At 40.6% G+C, this 23,279-nt stretch overlaps 3 protein-coding genes across 5 annotated transcripts; 1 reads left to right on the plus strand and 2 right to left on the minus strand.

Moving 5' to 3' along the window:
* Positions 1-45: 45 nt before the first annotated feature.
* On the minus strand, positions 46-2,338 carry spx (spexin hormone). Its single transcript, XM_030046263.1, has 6 exons — positions 2,285-2,338; positions 1,692-1,775; positions 1,364-1,421; positions 1,181-1,243; positions 474-560; positions 46-110 (listed from the first exon to the last, which is right to left on the minus strand). The coding sequence occupies exons 1-6, from the start codon at positions 2,288-2,290 to the stop codon at positions 46-48; spliced, it is 363 nt and encodes a 120-aa protein (XP_029902123.1). The 5' UTR covers positions 2,291-2,338.
* A 644-nt stretch (positions 2,339-2,982) lies between these two features.
* Positions 2,983-7,082, minus strand: golt1ba (golgi transport 1Ba). The gene is made up of 5 exons (XM_030046262.1): positions 6,904-7,082; positions 5,961-6,052; positions 5,412-5,590; positions 5,226-5,307; positions 2,983-4,289 (listed from the first exon to the last, which is right to left on the minus strand). The coding sequence occupies exons 1-5, from the start codon at positions 6,926-6,928 to the stop codon at positions 4,251-4,253; spliced, it is 417 nt and encodes a 138-aa protein (XP_029902122.1). The 5' UTR covers positions 6,929-7,082; the 3' UTR covers positions 2,983-4,250.
* Positions 7,083-7,669: 587 nt separating this feature from the next.
* Positions 7,670-22,318, plus strand: recql (RecQ helicase-like). Of its 3 annotated transcripts, none has more exons than XM_030046072.1 (15): positions 7,670-7,882; positions 8,278-8,368; positions 9,449-9,691; positions 9,983-10,162; positions 10,404-10,510; positions 12,177-12,375; positions 12,820-12,986; positions 13,280-13,361; positions 14,075-14,223; positions 14,914-15,031; positions 15,135-15,273; positions 15,397-15,488; positions 15,943-16,159; positions 16,699-16,822; positions 19,547-19,678. In XM_030046072.1, the coding sequence occupies exons 2-15, from the start codon at positions 8,344-8,346 to the stop codon at positions 19,655-19,657; spliced, it is 1,953 nt and encodes a 650-aa protein (XP_029901932.1). In that variant the 5' UTR covers positions 7,670-7,882; positions 8,278-8,343; the 3' UTR covers positions 19,658-19,678. The 3 variants fall into 3 exon arrangements, with proteins under 3 accessions (XP_029901932.1, XP_029901930.1, XP_029901931.1); XM_030046070.1 differs by lacking the exon at positions 19,547-19,678 and adding an exon at positions 20,227-22,318 and having other exon boundaries at positions 7,671-7,882; XM_030046071.1 differs by lacking the exon at positions 19,547-19,678 and adding an exon at positions 20,227-22,318 and having other exon boundaries at positions 7,671-7,882; positions 8,281-8,368.
* Positions 22,319-23,279: the final 961 nt, after the last annotated feature.

Consider the following 23,279-nt stretch of genomic DNA (forward strand, 5'->3'; position numbering starts at 1 on the left):
CCAAGAAGATGTTGGCTGGTGATTTTATAAATGTATCAAAGTCAGTCAGAAGTATTCTCTCTTCCACACCGGCAGGTCTTGAAAATACACCTGGTCTGGGTTTTCATCGGCTTAAAATAAGAGAGAGAGGGGGAGAGAGGGAGAGAGACATAAGGATAAAGCAAATTCGTTCATACTGCAAAACTAGCTCTACTACCAGGGTTCAGGGTTCAAAGTTTGTGGAGTTCAGTAAAATAAGATGGCTTTTATAAAATGTTTTAAAAATGAATGAATGGGACACACAATGAAAATCTGAATTTCTACAAACAAGACTTTAAAGTCATTCACAAGTGCTTGAATTTGATGACAAAATCATACAACCATGGATCTAAAAACTCACATTCTCCACTATTTAGCATGCAGGATGTTTTGGAGTTTAACAGCATTAAAAAAAGCCAGATAAAATCAACATGATGCCTGCATGCTGATCTCACCTCCCTCCCTGGCTTGCTGCAGAAAGTTGAGCAGGATGGTCGCTGCCTGGTTGACACTCAGCTTCTCTGTGTTCTGATTGCGGGTTTCTGGGAAAAAGAAAAAAAAAAAACCAAAACAAACAGAAAACAGCGGATTCGTCATCTTCACCCAATCAACATCGTTACATCATTCGTTTACGATCCCAGTTTCCCAAAAACCCGAGATCCAGCTGTAGCTCTGCCACAAGGCAAAGGTGATCTCAGCTGTGTGATTGATTTCAGGAGCTGCTCAGAGGGAGTGAGAGTAAAACTTCATTGATCCCAGTTGGGAAATTAGGCCATAAAGGTGACAGGATTCATCAAGGGAAAACACAATAAACACAATAAAAGCACAGAAATAGTGTATAAAATAAGCAATAAGAAAATAATAGAACATAAAACATTTGTTGGGTTAAACATATTGTTGACAATTTCTGCATGTTGAGCAGTCTACATGTATGGGAAATGTCAGGAACTAGTATGAGTTACTGACAGATTCATATACAGTTATTTAGTAAATGTTAGTAGCAATCACATGTTGCATTTTTTTTTTTTTAATGATTTTTATCCCATTATTTTTTTACATTTAGATGGCTTTTGGCAGACTCCCCCATCTCGTACTATGTAATCAGAGCAACAGTAGAATAAACTCAAATTCTTAAGCTAAAATGGTGAAGAAACTGCTGTACCCAGGTGTAACGTGTCGTACACGTCCCCTTCTTTTCGGTCCTCTGAGATGAACCTTCTTCCTTCTGAAATAACAAAACGTGCAAAGTTAATATCAAACTGTGTCGTTTTCAATAGTTGGAGGTCTGGATAGTTAATTTTGTTGTGGTGGTTATTTGAAGAGCTCAGTGGTAAAAGTTACATACGAGTGCCCTTGAGGTACAGCATGGCCTGGGGAGTCCAGTTTCTTCGTTGGAAAGTGTCCTTTTAGTAAGAAACAAAGTGAAGTGTTACTTTCTTATATTAAAAGTAATTAGGAAATTTTAATTGTTCCTCTGCTTTATTATGATCTTTTTGCCCAGTTTGTTGCTGCTGATCCACCATACTGGCTTATATGTAATATTACACTTCTTTTTTTTTTTTTTTTTTTTTTTTTTTTTTTTACTATTTTGAGCACTTACAGCTTCCCTTTAATAAGAAAGAGAGAATAAAAGCACTTTAAAATACTTTAAGAATGAGAGAAATGTGCGTTACCTTCGGTGCGCTCCACGAATGTGACACACATGTCGCCAGCAGCAGAAGAGTCAGGAGGTAAGCTATTGTAATAGTCCTTAAACCCTGTTGGGATGGAAAAAGAAACGTTAAAATCCACAGGGTACACTGTACAAATATTTGAAAGTAAGTGCAACGCAATGCGACCAAGTAACGGCCCATTCAAAGAAAGATAAAAGGTGACAACTTTCTCAGTTTCGTGCGTAATTACGCACGGGCAATTACGCACCACCACAGCAATTTTCAAGTTAAGGAGAAACTTTGAAATTCCAGTGCAAAGTGATAAAATATAAATTACACATTGGACACTAATCCTAATTTACGATTAGACGTGTTAGTCATAAGCAGCCTAATGATGCGTAAACAGCCACAAAATATTGGAAGTAATCATTTCCAGAGTTGTGCCATAAATGTTGTTTTTCCCCTTTATGCAAGTGAAAAGAATCTCCCAAAGGAGATCATTTGAATTGCTTCCCCATGCAAATCAGCTTGTTTCAAGATATTTTCTGGACACTATTGAAGAAATCCATATTTTATTCTACAGTTAGGTAAAACCGTGTGTGCACTCTACTTACCTTCATCGTGACAGAAATCCCTACAGGACTGGCGAGCAGCGGCTCTGTCTCAGATGCCAGGAGAGAGGTGCGGGGTGGCTTTGCTGGCGGGGATCCCGGACCCTCTATTTATATTGTTCGGGGCGGGGAAACCTCTGTGGTCCGTGGTTAATAGATCCCAGCAGCGATAGGTCAAGCCAATTTGATTAACTGGGGGCGGTTATGAGTGTGAATGAATCGAGGCGCCGATCAATTCATCTTCCTTCACCGGGAGCCGTTTTGCTGAATGAAAACAGCTGCCATAAGCAAGTCTCCGTCAACCACCGGCTGCAGCAGTTTTTCAGAATTAATAAACGTGGGGGCACAATCGGTTCATGCAGGATGTAGAGGCGCTCTGGGTTATGTTGTCACTGTAATTTACAGGAATGACAGTGTTTTTTTTCTTGGGAGTATTGATATGTTTGCGCCTTGCTCACCGAGGCAGCGAACAGATAAATGAGTGCTGCATTTTATGAATGAAATTGGCTTTTAATGAATGGAGAAGCTGGGGCCCTGGGATCCCTGAGTCTCACTGAAACACTTCTACGTGGCATTGAATTGTCTGCAGTATTACAGATGGATAGGCATAATTTTCACCTTTCCAATGTATAAATATATCTAGAATAAGCGATTCTAAAGTAATAATGAGCATGAAACCAGAAGAATGACAGACACAGAGCTAATTTTCATTGTATATTTACAAAAGTGCCATACAGCAAAACATTGTCATCTCACATGAAACCGTTCAGAAATTTCTATGCCTTAAACAGAAAGACCCGACAATTTAAAATTCATTTATTCCACTCCTGTGGTGCAGAGTGATTAGGAACTCTCTTCCAAACCCTGAATCCAGAGAACATGATCCTGCGATGTCCTTAAAAATAGAATTTGGAGATGACTGATGAATAAATAAATGAATGAATGAATGAATAAGGACAAAGGGTTAAGGAGAGACTATACGAGCACCTAAAGGGACTCTCTTGGCATATGGGTGCATGTTCTGGTTCAGTTATGATGGCACTTTTATAGAATAAAGCTCTCTTACATATAAAGCCTCTAAATTCACAAAAAAAAAAAAAAAAAAAAAAAATCCATATGACCCATATTCATTGTCAGTGGAGCAGCTCCACATTTTAGATGGTGATGACAATACAGGTTTGAATCTTTGTTCTCAGGTTTGCAAAAGAGAGTTGGTTCTTTTAAGAAATACTGATTGGAGTGTCCTAAACCATATAGGAATAACTTTGAGTTTGAATTCTTCAAATTGAATAGTGTTCCCCTTTAACAACGTATGATACAGGAAGTCAAGCACTGATCATAAAAAAAACATTCTTAAGTAATCATTAGCCAATCTTACACAGAAATGGCAGCTACTGTAACAGTAGGGAAAAAAATGGCAACTGCCACACCGAGCATTCAAACAGCCGCGAGAGAAAAAAAATCACCATAAAATGACTACAAAGAGACACAAATATAGGAATAGAAGGCTTTTGTCCAAATAAAGTTAAAGCACAGGCACGATAATGTGACAACAAAACAAGCTCTCTGTCCACTTCCTCTCCCTGCGAGCGCTCAGGAGTGTTTTGTGTAATTCCACAGAGGACGAAAGCCACTTGGAGAGAGTCCACGGTGCTTTGGGGCGAGTCCTCCGTTTTCATGCGAGATGCATTCGGCGGTGAAGAGATCAATGACATCTGAGAGTGACCTGGGCGGCTCCATCCTGTAGTGACAGTCTCCTGCGGTACGAGGCTCTGATGACCCTTTGATTGGTAGAGTTGACCAGTCCAATTACAGATACATAGAAAGCAGTCTTTTGTCTGCCGCAGGGGGGGAGTAATCTTAACGTATAACCTTAACTGCGGTCAATCAGCCATTGGCCAATGGGAGATTGTGTTGCTTTATAAAAACTACCATATTCAAACAGACCTCTGGATACAAAAAGTAATTGTTATACCATCGTGTTGCTCTCGCCCACTTTGTCCACGTACTGAAAGAAAGGAACAAAATGTTACGTGTCAGTCATTTGTTTTTTAACCTTGCTGACATGCAGTGTACAATCAGACAAACCTGTGAGGTATAAATGAGAAAGTGTTAGCATGACATTCTATTCTAAACCAATGGCTTGGCTGTACTGTTTGCACATTGTTATGGGAAGCATGCATGACTTGACTACAAAATAAAGTCAAAAAAAGAAACACAAATGTATGAATTCACCTGTCCTCTACGCAAATATATCCACTTTCCTTGCGCTTAGTTTCTGCTTTACAGTGAGATACTGGTGTTACACTATTATGAGGGGTGTTACACATGCTGACATGCAAGGGAAAATCGGCAGTGACTGACCACGACTGCTGATTGTCCTCAGAGCCTTACGAAGGCTTTAGAAAGACAGAGAGACATTCAACTCAAAACAAGGCCTTGCACACAACACCATGCCAGCAGCATGTTCATTAGCCACAAAACTAACTAGGTCCCTGTTCTCTGCAGAAACAGCCATGTTGGTATGGCTGTCCACTCACAGACGGTGTGATTTGACTTTCAGACAGTGAAAGCCCCCAAGACCAGGGGGTCAACAGCTCACATTTGCAGCAGGACTCTTCCTTGGTAAAATTGCCAGAACATCCATTTTGTCGCTGAATGAACACACAATTCTCACCTTTGTTCTCAGGTTTTGTGTCTATTGAATGCACCTGCTCAACAACTGTGTTTACAGGCAGTCTGCAACTGGATTTCCAAACCAGTTCCACTGACAAGCAGCAGGATTACTGCACTGGACTGGCCGTTAATGCACAGGACCGTTAGTCATCACTGAGCCAGATGGCTTAATGTAGCGGAGGCATTTGAGCAAGGTCAGTTCCTTTGGCTTTGGAGTGAGAGCATGGCTGCGTGTAAACATAGTGCTTGGACACTGGATGATACTCACTGCACTGATGAACGGGAGGTTTAGAATCGAGCCGAGGACAGGTATTCTTCTGATGAAGCCTATTACTACAGGGAAGAAACCCCTGGGTGGGATAAAAGAGTGAAAGAGAGAACATTAGTCAAGGCCACTGAGATACGACCTATAAAACACGGACAGAATCCACCCGTGTCCTTTGTTTTTTCTCACCTGAATAAGAGGAAAAAGCCGTAGATCTCCAGCAGCACTCCGATGATGGGCCAGCCTATCAGCACCACAAACACGCCTCCCAGGAAGAAGCTGGTGGCCTTTATCTTGTGTTTCTGGAAGAAGAAGCGGAATGTCCTCTCCAGCCCGATGACAAAGGCGAGTCCGGCTACAAACAGGATCTGAGGCAAAGAAAAAAAAAAAAAAGCAGAGGAGGGCTCATTATCACAGAGAAAAAGACAGAGAGAGAGAGAGAGAGAGAGAGAGACAAGCACCTGGGGAGTTTCTCAGCATCAGAGATAGTGTTTATCTTTATTTGTGGACAGGGAATTTCAATTATTCCAATATCTAACCCAAATAAAACATCCAACAAATATGATAAACCCTAACTAAACATAGACTTAGTGATTCATTTTTATTACTTTCATGTGCCTACATTTTTTTATTGTTCGTTTATATGTAATTTTTTGCTTTGGCAACATGTTTGATCCACAACACAATAAATCCGACTGAACTGAGCTGAACGGATGCAGTCAAGCAGCGAGCACTCACGTTTCCAATGGCCAGGAGGGCTTTGTCGAAGAATAGGATCATCCCAAAGAAGAGGAAAAACACGCCGAAGCCTGTTAATCCCATCCCAATCTCTGCAGGGCACAAACACAACACAGGGCGGGTTAAACGGTCAATACCACATTCTCTGAGTTTGACCTGTTTGCCTGTGAGTGTAAAAGTGTCAATCACACCGTGGACGGCAGTGTAATGCAGCTGATGTGCTTGTCAATAAAAACTGTTACCTAAATTTAGGCATCAGGTACTTTAAATTTCTTGCCGACTTCTTAAATAACCCTATAAATAAAACATTATACATCAAAGTTCTTGTGGAAATCATGGTTTTTCCCAAATGTCACATTAACCACCAGTTGTTCTGGCACTACTATGTGTATGAGTATATTAGGAGGTTCTTTGACACTTATAAATGTCATGTTATTGTTCTTCAGCTCCTATCCATAACAACTAAAACAAATCTGTGCAAAATGTTGATATTTCTTATTGGTTTTGTGCATCTAAAAAAAAAAGCCTGGAGTCAAACAGATCTCAAAGAAACACCATGTGTACAGGACATTGAAAACATATCATGTGAATGTTATGTTTACCCACATGTCACAGTTAAAATATGAAGCCAAAGTAAAGATGTTAATCATGAGTTTAGAGGCGTGAAACACTGAATGGGGTCAAATTGACTCCAAAGAAAAAAGGAGGGTTAGAGTTTGGATACTGAGGTCTTATTTTACAGGGTGAAGAGCACAGAAAAGAGCAGCAGTGTTTCTGAAACACACTGTGAAACCAAAACCAGCCAAGCTAACTTGTTTAGCACTGAGGGCTAGTTAGCCTGCTGATGCCTATCAGCTGGAACCGGCTAGAGAGAGCAGCCTCTGATTAGACACACGGAGAGATAATGTTAGTCCGATGTTAGTCCAAACACAACGAGCCTTACTTTGGGAGTCCGTCAGGGAAATCATTTTGGCGACGAATCAAACAGCTAGGGATGACAGAGGAGTGGAGAAGAGGGTTTTGTGTGGAGTGCAGCTCCTCCAGTCGCTCTGATGACAGCTGCCACTGCAGCAACAGCCACGTCTTCCGGAAACACGCCTTCTCGCGATGACAGCTTCCGGGACAAGCTTCTCTCGCCTTCTTTTAAATAAATTAAACTCCATTAAGTATGAATACATGATACACACATTTTCATTTAGAAAAGTTGCTGAAAATATAGTTCAGTATAAAAATAATATATAAAAAAAAGAAAATGTAGCAAAACGAAAGAATGGAAACATCCTTCAGGGTCTGCTAAATAATAGTAAATCAACTAATAAAGTAAATTTGAAACGTCTACGTAATTCAGTAGTTTTGTTAAGTTGTAATTTATGAGTTTTACATTTTCAATCGTAGTCAAATTTGTTTTAAAATCGCGATCTTTTCCGGGACACGTTGAGTTGCGTTCATCGACTCGCCAACTCTCTCGTTTTGCGCTGTTTAACATCACCGCGATTTTTCTGCTTCATCAACATTAGTGTCATTTTTTTTTTTTTTTTATCGAAAAAAGTGACGTTTTTAGCGACACATTAAGGCGTGGAAAACTGTATGTCGTCTTTTTTTTTATCTTCAAACGTGCCGACTTTAGTTTTAGTTTTGAATTTTTTTTCAACCGTTGCAAATGTGTTTCTTGAACGTAGCGCTCGTGCTGCACAGCTGCATGTCAAGCGGCTCCGGTGGGCTCTCATGCATCTACATACTGATTTTTTTTTTTTTTTTTTTTTTGGTGTGTGTGTGTTTCTAGCAACCCTGTTAGCAACCGTCAAGTGGGGGGCTGGACGGGACTTTTCCCTGCTCACCATTTTTACCCGAAAACACCGAACCAAACTAGCAAGACAGAAGAAATTATTATTTTTTTGCGTAACGGCGCACATGGGAAGCAGGTAGGATTGGGGGAAACTACCCTAAACTTGGTGCTCTTCATTGCTTACAGTGATGTACGGATGAATAAATGAGATAACTTCTGCTTTTGTACATGAAGCAGGTGCTGAACATCGTCGACTGCAATTATTAGTCAGCCATGCTAGCCAAATCGCAGCTAGCTAAAACACGAAAATCCATCACAGCCTCCACATTTGTATCACTATATAAGAAACTAGCTGATAGCAGAGCCTGAATTCAAGTAACTGTTGCCTAACATTGTGGTCGTTTCTTTACATTGAAATTGAATTCAGTCTCCTTCAGTTTCATTCATTCAATTTTTAGGTTTCTATATTAACACTGGTGACCATAAATCATGAAAACTGCATTTGAAAACTTATTTTTTCCTCTTAAAAAGCAGCATACCAACATCTGTGAGATTCTGAAAGTTGGCTGCAGGCTCATCATATCCGCCTGAGGAAATATGGACGGAAGAGACAACACTGATGGTAAGTGTATCCCCCAAAAAGCAAATGCCCCCTCTCCAAAACCCCTTGGAATAAAGTAAAAGACAAACAAACAAACAAACAAACAAAAAAAAAACAGAGACATTCAGGCATTGTGCTACTCTGCATGTTTTATTTCTACAGTAAAGGATGCAAGACCTAATTAAAGAACATCATGAAGGAGAGGATAAATAACCATATCACGTCCTGGGTGATGATGATGATGTCATTGTTTTGATACTGGGAGGGGTGTAAAGCTCATGGGGGCAGAGAGCAGGTATCACCCTCCTCTCCGTGGCCCCAGAGGGAAACAGCGACACAGACAGAAGTGGATCATTAGCCCTCAACCTGTGAGCCGCAGCTAATTAGTACCTGTGGACATGTCAGACCTCGCAGTCTCCTCCCTGTTCTGAGTGTCACGATAATGACTAAGCCCAAAAGGAGAGTATCTGCCACAGAGGGGTAATCCACAAAGACAGATTATAAAGTCAGCTGTGGGAAAGTATCTGCTCCATCCCGGTGATATGTCACTTGAATCCGCAATATCCAACTTGGATGCTTATATAGGAGTGTCATTCGGTTATTGAAGTTGAGATTTCCAAATAATTGTTGAAAAAATACTTTGAACATTAAAAAAACGTTACTTAGTTAAATTGTGGAGGGCCGCATGTCAGACTATATGGATCTAGTGTATATGTAACAGAGGAGTTTTTTTATTCTAGATGCAAGGGATGGGAGAAAAAAAATCGATTCACTTAAGTATCACCATTCTTTTATTGATTTTATTATTACTGAAGTGAATATATCGTTATCATATGAAACTAGACAATGACACTAGACAAAGCTGTTGCTACAAAGTATGACATGCAAGGTTCTTGGCAGGGGGACTAAATATTTCCCTAAATTTTGACAAGGGAAAGTCACAGATTGTGCCTCTGAGCTTGAGGTACCTGAATGAAAATGGGTTCTCTGGGCACCCACAGGTCCCTCTTTGCAGATGTACCCACCTTATGCCAATCACATGCAGTTTGGGGAACAAACCATGCAAGTTTTTACAGCAGTGTGATCTCTCTACCTGGTCAGATGTTCAGGCAGAGCTGGACTCAGTGGAGGCTGAGCTGGAGGTGGTGGAGCTGCAGCTAGCAGAGCTCCTGGAGAAGCAGACTGAACTAAACGCCCGGAAGAAGAGACTGCTGCGCAAGCTTGAGGAGGCCTGTGATGCTGCCCAGCCCTGCGGATCTTCATCTTCGTCGTCGTCTTCCTCAAAGGTGTCCGGAGATGGGCCAGCGATGAGCAAGCAGGAGTTACAGCGCTATGATAACCCTGGTACTGTACAGACTTGACTGGAGTTAGTAGGTTATATTGTTAGTTTATTTCACAAAAATATGGAAAAAGAAGATGAAGGCAGGAAAGGTCCGAGTGTCTTCCAGTATATTTGTTGTTAAAAGTAATCTTTGGTTACAGAATGACAGCCGAGGTGACGGTGATATTATCCAACCACTATCAACATATACGTCATAATTAGCACAAACCAAATTTTTCAGATTTGAGAGAGGGCACTAAGGTCCGCTCTGCTCTTTGTGTTTTGGACGTGGATTGATCTCATCTCTTTTGCAGATTTTCCCTGGTCCAAGGAGGTGGCACAGCATCTGAAGGATTCGTTCCAGCTCTCCAAGTTCAGGCCTCTGCAGCTGAGGGCCATCAACCTGAGCATGGCAGGGAAGGATCTGTTTCTGGTCATGCCCACCGGGCGAGGGAAAAGCCTCTGCTACCAGCTCCCTGCAGTCTGCTCCAAAGGTACAGTTAGACACACACTGGCACACACACACACACACACACACACACACACACACGCATGGAGGGACAATCTTGGATTACTTTTCCTTTTTTGCATTGTTCATGCACTCAAACACCACTTTCACAGGTCATTAGCTAATCATGTTTGTCCTGCAAGCAAATACAGTTCTACCGAGCCAGCTGTCCTACTGAACTCAAACATTTCTGCCTGTGTGTGTGTGTGTGTGTGCATGTGTGTTAGGTTTTACACTTGTTGTCACTCCCCTGGTGTCGCTAATGGAGGACCAGCTCATGTACCTGAAGTCCATCAACGTGCCAGCAGCCACACTCAACGCCTCTAGCAGCAAGGTACTGACAGCACTGCTGGCTTTCTTCAACTCACCTTTGTCTGTTGCTCTTGTCTTCTTTAGTATGGGTTGAGTTAGGATTAATTTTAGATTAGATAAGACTCAGTTCCCTGTTAAAAAATAAAAATTAGAGACAAAATATGGCAAAATATTTAGTGAAGGCATGGCAGAGAAGACTAGGGGCCCTATCTTGCGCCAGACTCCCTAAACCCGCTATTTGCGGATTTAGGATTTAGGAAGAGGCGTTCCCCCATAAAAGTTGCTATCTTGTGCACCTCCCGCTATCCGCAAAACACCTCCGCTACCCGCTATATTATGAATAGGCGTGTTTTGGGCGTTATGCCAGTTAAACCAATCAGTGTGCCAGGTGCCATTGCATTTAAGGGCAGGATGCGCTATCCTAAATCCTAAATCCTAAACCCGCGATGGAGAGAGGGAGGTAGATTTTCTCAGGGCGTTGGCTTTATATATATATATATATATACATATGATATATTATATTATAGGTGAGTTAATTTGGGAGGTGGAGCCACATGTGTCCAAGTGGACGTGTCACAAGGTTGTACTGATTGAGTAAAATCCCCGGCCACACCACACACACACAAGAGGCAGAGGTGGAACTATGTGTAAACTAATTTATTGACAAGGTAGATTGGGCAAATAAAATATTAAAAATAAAAATATAGCACAGCTGCTGGCTTATGATAAAACAATAAAACGTGCTGGCATAAGTGTCCAATTAAAACAGTCTTTCCTCTAAACAGTCTATATGAGTAATATACTCAGTCCATTCCGGCGGCGTCCCGGTATCAGTCCGACCGTGTGCGTGGCGAGGCTCCGTCGGGGCGCGCATTGAAGCCGCCTGGGCGCGGTCTCCTAACAGCCCAAACTTTAGGGATAGCGGATAGCGGGTGGTCAGGACCACCCGCTATCCGCTTTCCCTAAAGTGTGTGCGCAAGATAGCAACTTTAGGGAAAGCGCATGAAACACGCCCACGGACACACCTCCAGGCGCAAATGACGGAGTCGGCATAAGGATAGCGGGTAGCGGGTGGCGCAAGATACCGTTTAGGGATAGCGGAAGCTCCTAAATCCGCAATTTGCGGGTAGCGGGTAGTGGCAGCGGATAGCGGGTGGCACAAGATAGGGCCCAAAGTGTGTTACACTCCTAAATATGTTGTGTTAGAGTGTATATTGTGAGTCTATGAAATGTTTTTTTTTTTTTTTTGAAGCTAGGCATTGCATTTTGTGAATTTGGAGACTGAACAAATGATCATGTTGGTGTAAATTATAAATTCAGTGTCTTGAAAGTCCATATGGACACACACATTCAAATCAGATCAACTCAGATCAGTCAAGGAGACTAGATATGAACATTTTTCCCAGTCTGTCCATATTTATGGTAAATCCTACCTGACATGAGCATGGTGGTAACGAAATGTTCGAATGAGAGTGCATCTTATTCACTCACTGCACTTTTAATGTCATCTGGGTTTTTCCAAACAATCTTCTAGTCAAATGTTAAAGCATTAATCCATTTATGAAGGTGTGGGTAAGGAGTGCCATGGGCTATGTAAATCTTTATCCCTCCTGTCTAATAGAAGAAAAAGGTTTTCATTGACAGAAACTGTGCAGTGGACAGTCAGCTGAACCTTTCTGTGGTCCTAGGAACATGCTAAGACAGTCATGGCCGGGATGACAGATCCGAAGAGTCCTTTCAAACTGGTGTACGTGACTCCGGAGAAGATCGCAAAGAGCAAGCTGCTGATGTCTCGTCTGGAGAAAGCCTACAACGCAGAGCTGCTGAGTCGCATTGCTGTGGACGAAGTGCACTGCTGCAGCCAGTGGGGCCATGACTTCAGACCTGGTGAGAGGACACATGACCACACTTTAATTACAGGCCTTGTCTTGTAGCTACAGTATGAAATGTATTCAGTGGATATTATATTCACACAATTGGATATTCTTTGATTTTATAATGTCTTATTCAAATAAATTTGTGAAAAAGGAAAATGAAATAACTAAATATCATTTTCTGAAATTAACATTGTCTGAACTATTTTGCATCTAGTCTGTAAAAGTTGTATTTTTTTTTCACCCAAGAACCTGAAATACATATTGTAGTTTAGAGAGTATTATATTTTGCTTTTGTTTTGTGTTACTAATCATTTTTTAGTGAAAAATTCTGCAAGTGACATCAAGGCATCTGTCTATAACTTTTAAAATAAGCTGAAACCTTAAACTGATGTACATTATTGCTATAATTTCTATAAACTTGGCATGCTGAATGTCTTTCCCTCCTCCTCTGCAGATTATAAGTTGCTGGGCATCCTAAAGCGGCAGTTCCCTAACGTCCCGTTGCTAGGGCTGACGGCCACGGCAACCAGCAGCGTTCTGAAGGACTGTCAGAAGATCCTGTGTGTGCCTCAGCCAATCACAATCACTGCCTCCTTCAACCGAACCAACCTCTACTACGAGGTGGCTGCTATGGCAACTGCACTCATGCGTGCACATACACACACACACACACGCACACCTGTCAGCCACCTGCTTCATATGCATGTGCAGCAACAAATACACACCTGTATATTTGTGTGTCTCACACACACATACACACTCATACACCTGCTCAGCACACACCTGCCAATAGTCTGACCTTTGAAACTGAGGTGGATTTGCATCTAATGTAGAAAACACTGAAGTTAATCTTATGTTGTCTTGGAAGTACCGTTTTTGACAGCTGTGTGTGAAAACAATTGTTTGTTCCTCAGGTTCGTCTTAAAGATTCAAATGCTGATGTAGCGTTAAGTGACATCTCCTCACTGATCAAGAACAGATACAAGGACCAGTCAGGTAAGATTAATATCCACTGCCAAAAGCAGGGTTCCTACTCTGCCTGGAAAGGTATGAAAAAGTATGGAAAATGATTTTGATAATTCACAGGTCTGGATAACTAGATGACACAAGATGGGAAAACACAGGAAGTTTTCTGAGAAATTGATTACCTATCCAAAATACTTAAAAATGCTTGGCTGTCAGTAGTCTGAGATGTTAAACTTAGTTTGAAAAAAATCCATTGAGATGTCTGGAAATGTAGCTCTGGAAAAGTCTGGAAATTTGAAATGGAAAATGTTTAGGAACCCTGCAAAAGCTCAAGGTAAACTGTCAGAAATAAGAGTTTTAATTTTCTTTACTTTGGGCACACAGAACCCTGTCTTTATCAGATGGTGGAAAAAGAAGGATTTTATATCAGCTATTAATACTGCTAGTCCAAACTACACTATTCAGCGAGTGATTGATCAGATTGGTATTTAGATGCAGTCAGTGCTTAAAGTTTTGTAGTCTGTATTGAAACATACAAACAAGACTTTTACAAAAACCAAACTGTCAAGCCTAAAAAACAAAGGCAGATTTAATGGAGTTACTGTATGTGTGCATAGGGATTTTTATAATACAGTGTATCTGTACATGTTCAAATCTACTCAGCTGTTTTCAGCTATCATGTATACACAGTTTTTGTACGGACTGAATTTTTTTCTAATGTTTTTGTGATTGGTATGTGGCAGGGATTGTGTACGTCTTCTCCCAGAAGGATGCTGAGGTCGTGTCATCTGACCTGCAGAAGAAAGGGATCCTGGCTTATCCGTACCACGCCAACATGAATCCTGAAGACAAGTCACGGGTTCACCGCAAATGGACCACCAACAAAATCCAGGTATGTCAGTGTGTTGGACCAAGATCAGATTTATCTTGTGAGGTGGTCTCAAGATCCACTGACCACACTGTATCATTTCTCAAAACAATGTCAAAGAGGATGACACGTGATAATAGCTTTGGTATGTAATTAACTGACTGATAACACCGCCTTTGACACAGTGTTGCGATTGCTATTGTTTATTCATTTAATCACATAGTGAAATCTATTTTGTCTTAAATATTTACAAACGTACAAGGCATGCTGATGCAGTTCTGGGAAAAAAATCACTTTTTTTTTCATCAAAGTGCCTGGTTGAACAGCAAGTTAGTTTCAGACCCTGATATCAATATCACGATAAAAAAAAAATATATCGTCAAGGATTTTGGATACCGTAATATTGTGATTATGGCATAAGTGTAGTCTTTCCTGGTTTTAAAGGCTGCGTAACAGTAATGGAATGAACTTTTCTGAACTTAATAGACTGTCTAAGCTGTTCTATTATTTGCCTTGACTTTCTTGATCTCCATTATCCACATTACTAATGACTGTTTATTGTGTAAATATCTAATAAAAGCACATCATCCGTACAATATTCTCACCATATCAATATCGAGATATTCAGTCAAAGACAGTGTGATATTTTGATTTTATTCATAATGTAGGGTAATAGTTGACCATGTTAAATTATGTTATTGTGTTGAACTGCAGGTGGTAGTGGCCACAGTGGCATTTGGCATGGGCATCGACAAACCTGACGTCAGGTTTGTCATCCATCACACCATCAGCAAATCTATCGAGAACTATTACCAGGAGAGTGGACGGGCAGGTCGGCACCCTGTTTCATTTCTGTTGTGATTTTGTACTAGTTTATATTGCTGTTGTATTGTTGCTATGGTAACATTTGTCTCTGTCATTCTCTCCCTCTCCAGGCAGAGATGACCGTCCGGCAGACTGCATCGTCTACTTTGGCTTTGCAGACATCTTCAGGATCAGCACCATGGTGGTGATGGAGAACGTCGGCCAGCAGAAGCTTCTGCAGATGGTCGACTACTGCCAAAACATCGACAGGTAGCACACACACACACACACACACACACACACAAACACTGGATATTTTACACAGTATGGCAGTAATGTATAGACATGTGTTGTGGTGTGATTTGAGCATCTCTTCACTCGTACTACCTGAAGGTGTCGGCGGTCACTCATGGCTGTTCACTTTGATGAAGTCTGGGATGACGAAGGATGCAACGAGATGTGTGATACATGCCGCGATGGAAAAGGTTTGTGTGATTTCAAAAAGTTTTCTGACTTAGCAGAAATGCCTCAATATTGATGATGTGACTATTTATACAGGAGATTAAATAATCATAGTGATGTGAATATGATCAATAGGCAGATTCAAATAACAGTACAATTAAAACAGCCTAATAAGTTCAGGAAATTGCATCCCTTAACTGTTAATAAGCCTTTAAAACTAGGATATGACACGCATGTGCTGTATCATGATATGACAGTATCCCAGATGTTAGTCTGATATCACAGTATCAATACAGCAATATATTGCCCAGCCCTAATTTGGATGTCAGTGAATGTTTTTGGTCACATGACCAGTATCCAAAATAATCGGATTTTACAGTGTCTATAAACCTGAGGCTACTACCACCTCAGCGTCTCCAAATAATTTCTCACTTAATTCATCCTTGGTTTAGCGATCATTTTATCTTCTCCCTCCAGACTATGTCACTGTTGACATTAGCCAGCATGCGCGGGAGGTGGTGCTGATACTGGAAACGGCAGCCTCCATGGATGAGAAGCTGACTCCTCTGAAGCTGGTGGAGGCCTGGATGGGAAAAGGCCCTGCCAAGCGCAGGAAGATGATTCAGACCACCACGCTGTCTCGGCTGGAGGCCGAGGCTGTTGTCACTCGGCTGCTGCTGCAAGGATACCTTGGGTACTACTGCTGCCACTTACTATTGTACTAATCTTTATGATTTAAAGCTACAAGAACTGCTCTCGTGCTGAGTTTAAATTGTTTATAAAGAATCTTGTAGCAGATTCAAGACTCAAGACTTGGCTGTGTTTAGTTAGAGTTTAAATACATCTTACACACGATCTTACTGATACTTTGAATAAGCTGTGCTTATATAGAAAAAAATGTTACTTTGTTCACTGTGTGAGTTTGATTGTGTTTCACTTAAATTCATTGTTGTGTTGAAATGTCTACTTTCTTAATGTCAGTGGGATTCCCTGATTAAGTAAATGAAATAGCATGGGATTTGTTTACCTTGATAGACAGGATTAAGAAACATAAAGACAAAGCAGTGACACAGAAAATCATCCTGTGAAATTAGTCCAAGGTTTTAAAAATAGGAACATTTTAAATACACAGCTGCATACAGCTCATTTTCTCAAAACAAGCTACATGTTGACAGTTTTCAAGTTTTCAAATTCTGTCTGCCTGCTCTGTTGGATTTTGTCTCTTGGCCACAGTGAGGATTTTAGCTTCACGCCGTATACTACATACTTCTACCTAAAGCTGGGACGTAAGGCTCCTCTGCTGAAGAACCAGACTCATACACTCTCCATGAAGATGAGGAAGGGTGGATCCACCACGGTGAGTAACACACATGAAAATGACAGATGTCCTATGCACTTGTCCACTCATTCCAATAGAAGTAGTTATGTAATATGTATTGATTAAAGAAAAGCGTACACCTGACTTGTTTCAAATAGCATATGCATGTCAGTTGCATTCTTATTGTAACAGAACAGTTCAGAAAACTAGACCTCAGACAACACACCTCTTGACAAATTTCATGCGTCTTCCCTTTTGTAATATGAACGTTTTATATTATATGCACAATAAATGTATTCCCTAGCTGAGAAAAACAAAAGCAGGAAGCAACTTAAGTTCAACTGTAATTGGTTCTGCTGTCTATATTTGAACCAGGGCGGGTGTACTGCTGCATACTTTCGTAAAGTGATTTTGATATCTTTAGTGCTCTAATCCTCAACTTTCGATTTCCTTTGTGTTTGTGACTCTGAAGTGTGAATATTGCCTTGAAGTTCATTCTCTTTGTGAAGCTTTCTCTAACTTGTTTCCCATCTCTTCCAATTTGTGGCTCTCCTGTTTCGTTTCCTCCATGTAGTTTTTAAAATGTTCTCACACATTTTCTAAATGTCTCAAATCTAAAGAGGTAAGTCATCTGCTGTGTGTTTCTGGTTTGAAGACGACCATGTTTGACTTACCTGTTGCACTGCAGTGGGATTGATAAAGTGATGATTCAGTTTCTGCTCATGTCTCTGTTTTCCCATTGTGATTATTATGTATTTTGTGATTTTGTTAGCTTTTTAGAAGCCATAATAATCCTTCACTCCCACCACCAAATCCCAGCTGATTTTAATCAATAGCACCCTAACCTAATAGAGAATAGTTTGTCATTGAAGTTCATTTAGATTCATTACTGCTCTACACATGGAAATACAGGCTTTTGTTTCACTTTGACACCCATTATGTAATGCCCACTCTGCCCAGCTTTTCTTAATGAAAATACCAGATGCCAAGTGAGGTGTTCCATATGAATTCTGACAGGAGTTTAGATATGTCATGTCAGCTTTGGTGTGTTATCTCTGCAAATGTTTTCACTAAATAGCTGCTAACCAAAAACATTAATGAAAAGCAAAACTGAACAAAAACAACAACAACAACAAAAAACCAAAAAATATGCCGTTTTTTTTTTTTTTTTTTTTTTTTTTTTTTTTTTTTTTTTTTTAAATACTCATCAAGAACAGTGACCCCTGCTGTCCAAAGGCACTTTTTCCAATATATAGAGATTATATCTGGTCATTTCATCATGAATGTTTCATAAAGACAATGCAAAATTCTGCTCCTTACACACACATCTGTAAACTGCGAAAGCTCTGAGGCTAAACACCACTTCCACCATTGAGCATATAGCACAAAAACTTTGTACTACGTTCAACAAAATCATTTAAAAATCTTTTTTTTTTTTTTTTTTTAGTCATGAGCACCTGCAACCTCCATTTCAAATTGCAGTGTTCAGTTTTGTACCCAGAAGAAGTAGACATGCTGGACCTTAACTGACTACACTATTCAGGGCCCAAACTCAGTATTCATATGGTTTTTAAAGATAATATTCAAAGAAAACTGACCAATTCTGAGACAAACTGCAGGCGTTTCAGATGATTTCAGATGGAATGAGCCGGCTGTACTTTGTGATCCAACATTCACAGCCACCTGGACCTCAGAGCAATGCAGCTTAACAGGCAACTTTCTGTCAGCTTATAAGTGTAAGGCACAAATTTATCCAAGCCATTAATCAGTTATTTCTGTCTTCACCAGGCTCTTGGTCATTGTGAGAGAAATGTTTCTGAAATACTGTGTCTGCTCACAGAGAAATATCACTGTTCAAATTTTTGTTAGTTTTCCTTTGCTTTACTAAGGAACACTATGAATGTTTGGTTTCCCCATTAAAGCTACTAACTACTGAAGTGTTGTACTAAATTACATAGGTGTTTTACAGGTAACTCAAACACATTTTTATAAACTATTTTTAATGAAAGTGCCTTTAACCTAGTGAAGAATAACAGACTAAGATTCAGGTTATCTAATGTCATTTAAAAAGAGCTGTATTGTGAAGGTTCCTGACATTGATGGAATATAATGTAATGGATTGGTTTTCTTACTGATTGTAGATGTTAGGATGATTTTATGTCGTTAAACCCAAGTTTTCTAATCTGCCCATCTCAATTTCAGTAGATGTTGCAGTGCAGGAATGACTCTTCTTTCGATATCCATATCTTGATATATGGACACTTGTGCTCTAATTGCAATTTAAAGTAAGCACTAAATTTGCAGAGGTGTCCTTCAGGTGATGAGAAGTGTTGGAATTTGATAAAATGTGGGGGCAAAGTAATTGAATATTGAGGAATTTTGTAAGTGGGTCACAACTTAAGGGATTAAAGAGGTTACATTAAGTTCAATGCACTAGATTAGTGATGAGCAGTGGAAGAGTCTAAAAAATGTCAGTAGTTTTTATTGCTACCTTTTTTCTTACGGTACTGTGAGGAATTGAGAAACAAAAGGAAATTGTCAAGTTTAAACAAAAAAGTTCCATAGCCATCAAATATGCTCCATAATAGTGCTTGAGAGGTCCTGGAGAGATCATCTGAACTCTCAGGGGTCTTTTGGCCCCCAGCTGTCAGCTCGTCACCCAGCCTGCAGTTGCCTGTGTCCTTCCTTCTGGTTATCTCCTCCTCCACTCCCTTTAGGTCTGTAGACCCTCTCTGGTAAAAGACTGTTGTTAATGACCTACAGGTAAAGCTCTCTGGTGCAAGTGGCCAGGGCAAATCCAAAGTGGAAAAGAGAGCAGTTCAAAGTGCTGGAGGCGCCCCTGTTGCCAAGAAAGTCAAGACAGACCTCCCCTAGCCCCCCACCCAGAAGACAACCTGACAAAGTACAGTCCCATGATTCTTTGCTCCATTCACTACTACATCTGTTGGCATGGTACTGTCTGGGCATTTGCTTAATGGATTAGGCCACAGTCTGAATGCTTGAGATGGATTGAGATTCAAGTGTGAATCCTTTTTTTTTGCCATGTAAAATTGTATTTATAAATTGTACCATAATATGCATGATGCTGCCTAATGATTCATAACCAGTGCTTTTCAACATTAACGTTTTTCATGGTCTCTGTTCTCATTCTCATTGAGGAGCATGCTTCCACTAACATTGCATCACACTAACTGGTTCCACTAACATGTCTCAGTCTAAATAAGTATATAGAGGGGTTGGCCAAATTGTACATTATAGATTCCTAATATTCATTTGATTCTGCATATTGCCCAAGAAATCCTGATAGTGAACAATATGATTAGATTGAAACAAATTGCTGTGGCCAGTTTCTCTTTATATGCACACGGCTGAGGTTTTTCCAAGCTGTTTTAGTGCATTGCTGTAATTCTTTTGGCCACTGACACAAGCTTTTTTGGTTTCAGGAGAATGCATCACCTGCTGAGATCAGCGAGGAAGAGGTTGATATGACCTTTGACCACGTTGATATAGGCAACAGCAGCCCTTTACCGCCCAAACACAAACTAGTGAAGGAACGAAGGAACCTGGCCAGGAAACAAGACTTAAAGCCAGTTGGCCAGACAGAGAGAGTTAAAAAGAGACGAACAGACAAGCTGATGGATAGATATGAAGAGGAAGAAGATGAGGAAGGTGGAGGAAAACCTGTGCTGCTCCATCATAAAGTTGAGGTGGATGTTGAGATCAACATAATAGAAAACATAGAAGTCAACCATGGTGGAAAATCACCCCCGCATCCCGTTAAACCTAGTGCTAAACGAAAATCCACCACCCCTCAGAGACCAAGAAGGAAACCCCATGCTAATGTTGCAGCCGATGTTCCTACACCGCCCCCTGGTGGTGGTGCAGCAGGCAACATCAACCACCAGGTTCCTGCACTGGTCAGCTCTCCATCACAGGCCTCCATCATCTCTGAGAGTGCAGTGGAGGAGCTCTGTGACCTGAGGAACTACTACAGCAAACAGCTGAGGAGAATTAATTACATGTCCCATGAATATTTGGGGCAGCGCTCCGAGCCAGGAGTGTTGGCATGTATCAGGGAGCCACTGAGGAGCCTCCGTCTGCCCCGCGGTGTGACCATTGCCCAGACAGCCCGCAGCCTGTGGACCAGAGTCAGTGGCAGGAGGAAGCTGGTCCACAGGTGACCTCAGTTGCCTGAATGAACTCGGCACAAATTTGACCTTCAGCCGCTCTGCAGTCTGACAGAAAAACTTACCCAAAGTGTGTCAGTAGCCCTTGAAGCTGCAAACACAAATGCTTGTGTTTGAAATGATACATAACTTAGAAAAGAAAGCAGTTTTATCTGTCACATAGAAGCTGCAGTAGGAAAAAAAGTCAGGAAATGCCCTTCACAGGTCCCACTGGCTGATATGAATTTACCCTTTTTATCTCTCAGCTGCTGCGTTGCAGATTAATATAATTCAGTTTGGCCCACTTAAATCCTAGTACCTGCTGGATCTGGCTCCTCTGATGTTTTCCCACACAGTTCAGGTTTTACAGTCACATCAGAGGTTCACAAAGTGATTCATGAACCTAGAACTTGATTTAAAGCCAAGTGCTCACTTTCATGTCATCTCCCAGCTTGGCATTAAGCACTTGTGCCAACATGCTTAGTTCTAAGACATGAACACAGACATAAAGTCTAGAGGTGGTGGTGTAGGACACACATACCAAATCAATAAAAAAAAAATATATATATATATATTTGCACTTTATTTAGGACATTTAAATTCTACTTAAGTTCATTCTCAAATTTGATTTTCCAATTAACAAGCAGATTTCATCTTGCTCTAAATGTGTTTGACTGTGACAGAGTAATACTTTGCAGCCAGCTTCTTTGCATCTATAAATTGCAAAAGACCCAGGGACTTAAAACGCATATCAACCAGCTTCTCTCTGTAGTCAGATGTCATCGATCAACACTTCTCCCATTAATGCAAAGCAGTATCCTCCCTGCAAAATATTCATCATAGTTACAGGTTTTATATCTCTTTCACGAGCGCACTCATCATGTTGGGAGCTGGCAAAGAGCTGGGAAATTTCCTCCAGTGACGTTTGAAGTTTGGAATTAGTGATGCTGTCACACATTTTTATTAACATAATAAACTTCTACGTCAGATGTGAGCATAAGACCTCTCTTGAAATGAGGTCCCAGGTGAAGGCACTGTAATGTTAAAATCAACTTCAAGAACTTCTATTTACACTTATGATGTCTAACCACTGTAATAAACAATAATGCACATCAGCCAAGATCTTCAAAATAAGTTAAGAACGTTGAATGTATCTGAAGCCTGTACATATCCTCTTTTAATATTATGTGTGTTTATTTTCTACTCTACTGATTCACACGTGTCACAATGTTATTTTATTTTGTCCTCATGTTATCCTTTATTATGGGCACAACAGGCATGCTCAGGAAACTTGTTTGTTCTCTTCCCTGTAACGTGTTGGCCAAGGTACTGTTGGCAAAAAATAAATGCATGATCTTTTGTAAAGAAATACATTAGTTTTGAAACTTATTTAGTAATACTTCAAGATCCCGAATTCTTTGAAACAGCAGACTGTGTAATTCACTATGTTTTGCCAGATTTTTATGTTGGATTATTCCCAAACTAAAAACCACATTCTGAGAAGTGAGTTTGCTGTTCCGTGAATATTTTAAGAGAAATTTTTATTGCCTATTCAGTACTTGTATGCACCTTGAAATGTATGTAAAGTGGTTTTTTCTGCCTCCCTTATGCTGGCATCATGTGAATCTAGCCTTTTCAAGTTTCTAAATCAGCATGTGATGTATTGGACATGGCCTCTGCTATTGAATTTATAGATAATTCAGCCTTTTCAGTCAGAGTTTTGGCTTTCTCAGGGTTGCTGCACAGGTCTGGAAATGCACTGATAAACAGTTTGGTAATTTCCAGGTCTGTTAAGTTTTGACATTGCACAAAAAGTTTGAATAAGGATGTGTGCTATCCTCCCTTGCATACTACTACACATTGTCAGTGCTCCTGGACACCAGTCAACCCACATTCAACAGTTCTCTATAGAGTGAAGCACATAGTTAATAGGTTCAAGACAACTGACTCATTTTAACACCAAAAGTCTTCACATCAAGAAATCAAGTTATGGAAAAAGCATGGAATCAAGAACTGTGTACAGATCCTGTTTTGTGCAATTTGCCTATAGCGCCATCACTTGTCAGAGCTGCACACCTGCAGTCCAGTAGGGAAAGGATGTCTTCTCATCCTGAGCCACTGCAGGGTGCCAGAGCTCTCAGTTCACACAGGAATGAGCAAAGGAGAGCAGAGAGCAAAGTACAGGCTCTGTTGCTTGTTAGCTTCCAGCTGTAATCATTATTATACCGTGACTGACATGAATGCATTCAAGGGCATTCATAGAAAGCTGCTATTAGTGTTACATTCTTGTGCGTGGCACAATACTCTCATAACTGCCACAATTAACTTAT

Source organism: Myripristis murdjan, chromosome 23 (genome assembly GCF_902150065.1).
Source record: "Myripristis murdjan chromosome 23, fMyrMur1.1, whole genome shotgun sequence".
In the NCBI taxonomy this organism is placed as follows: domain Eukaryota; kingdom Metazoa; phylum Chordata; class Actinopteri; order Holocentriformes; family Holocentridae; genus Myripristis; species Myripristis murdjan.

Bases quoted from the DNA above. Each gene is read 5' to 3' on its own strand.
- spx (XM_030046263.1), bottom strand. The intron at 1,422-1,691 runs GTAACGCACATT...TCTTACTAAAAG, and splicing joins ATTCGTGGAGCGCACCGAAG to GACACTTTCCAACGAAGAAA. The intron at 1,244-1,363 runs GTATGTAACTTT...TTGTTATTTCAG, and splicing joins GCTGTACCTCAAGGGCACTC to AAGGAAGAAGGTTCATCTCA.
- golt1ba (XM_030046262.1), bottom strand. From the start codon at position 6,928: ATGATTTCCCTGACGGACTCCCAAA. The intron at 5,591-5,960 runs GTGAGTGCTCGC...TCTTTGCCTCAG, and splicing joins CCCTCCTGGCCATTGGAAAC to ATCCTGTTTGTAGCCGGACT. The intron at 5,308-5,411 runs GTGAGAAAAAAC...TATCCCACCCAG, and splicing joins GGCTTTTTCCTCTTATTCAG to GGGTTTCTTCCCTGTAGTAA.
- recql (XM_030046070.1), top strand. From the start codon at position 8,344: ATGGACGGAAGAGACAACACTGATG. The intron at 8,369-9,448 runs GTAAGTGTATCC...CTACCTGGTCAG, and splicing joins CGGAAGAGACAACACTGATG to ATGTTCAGGCAGAGCTGGAC. The intron at 12,376-12,819 runs GTGAGAGGACAC...CCTCCTCTGCAG, and splicing joins GGGCCATGACTTCAGACCTG to ATTATAAGTTGCTGGGCATC.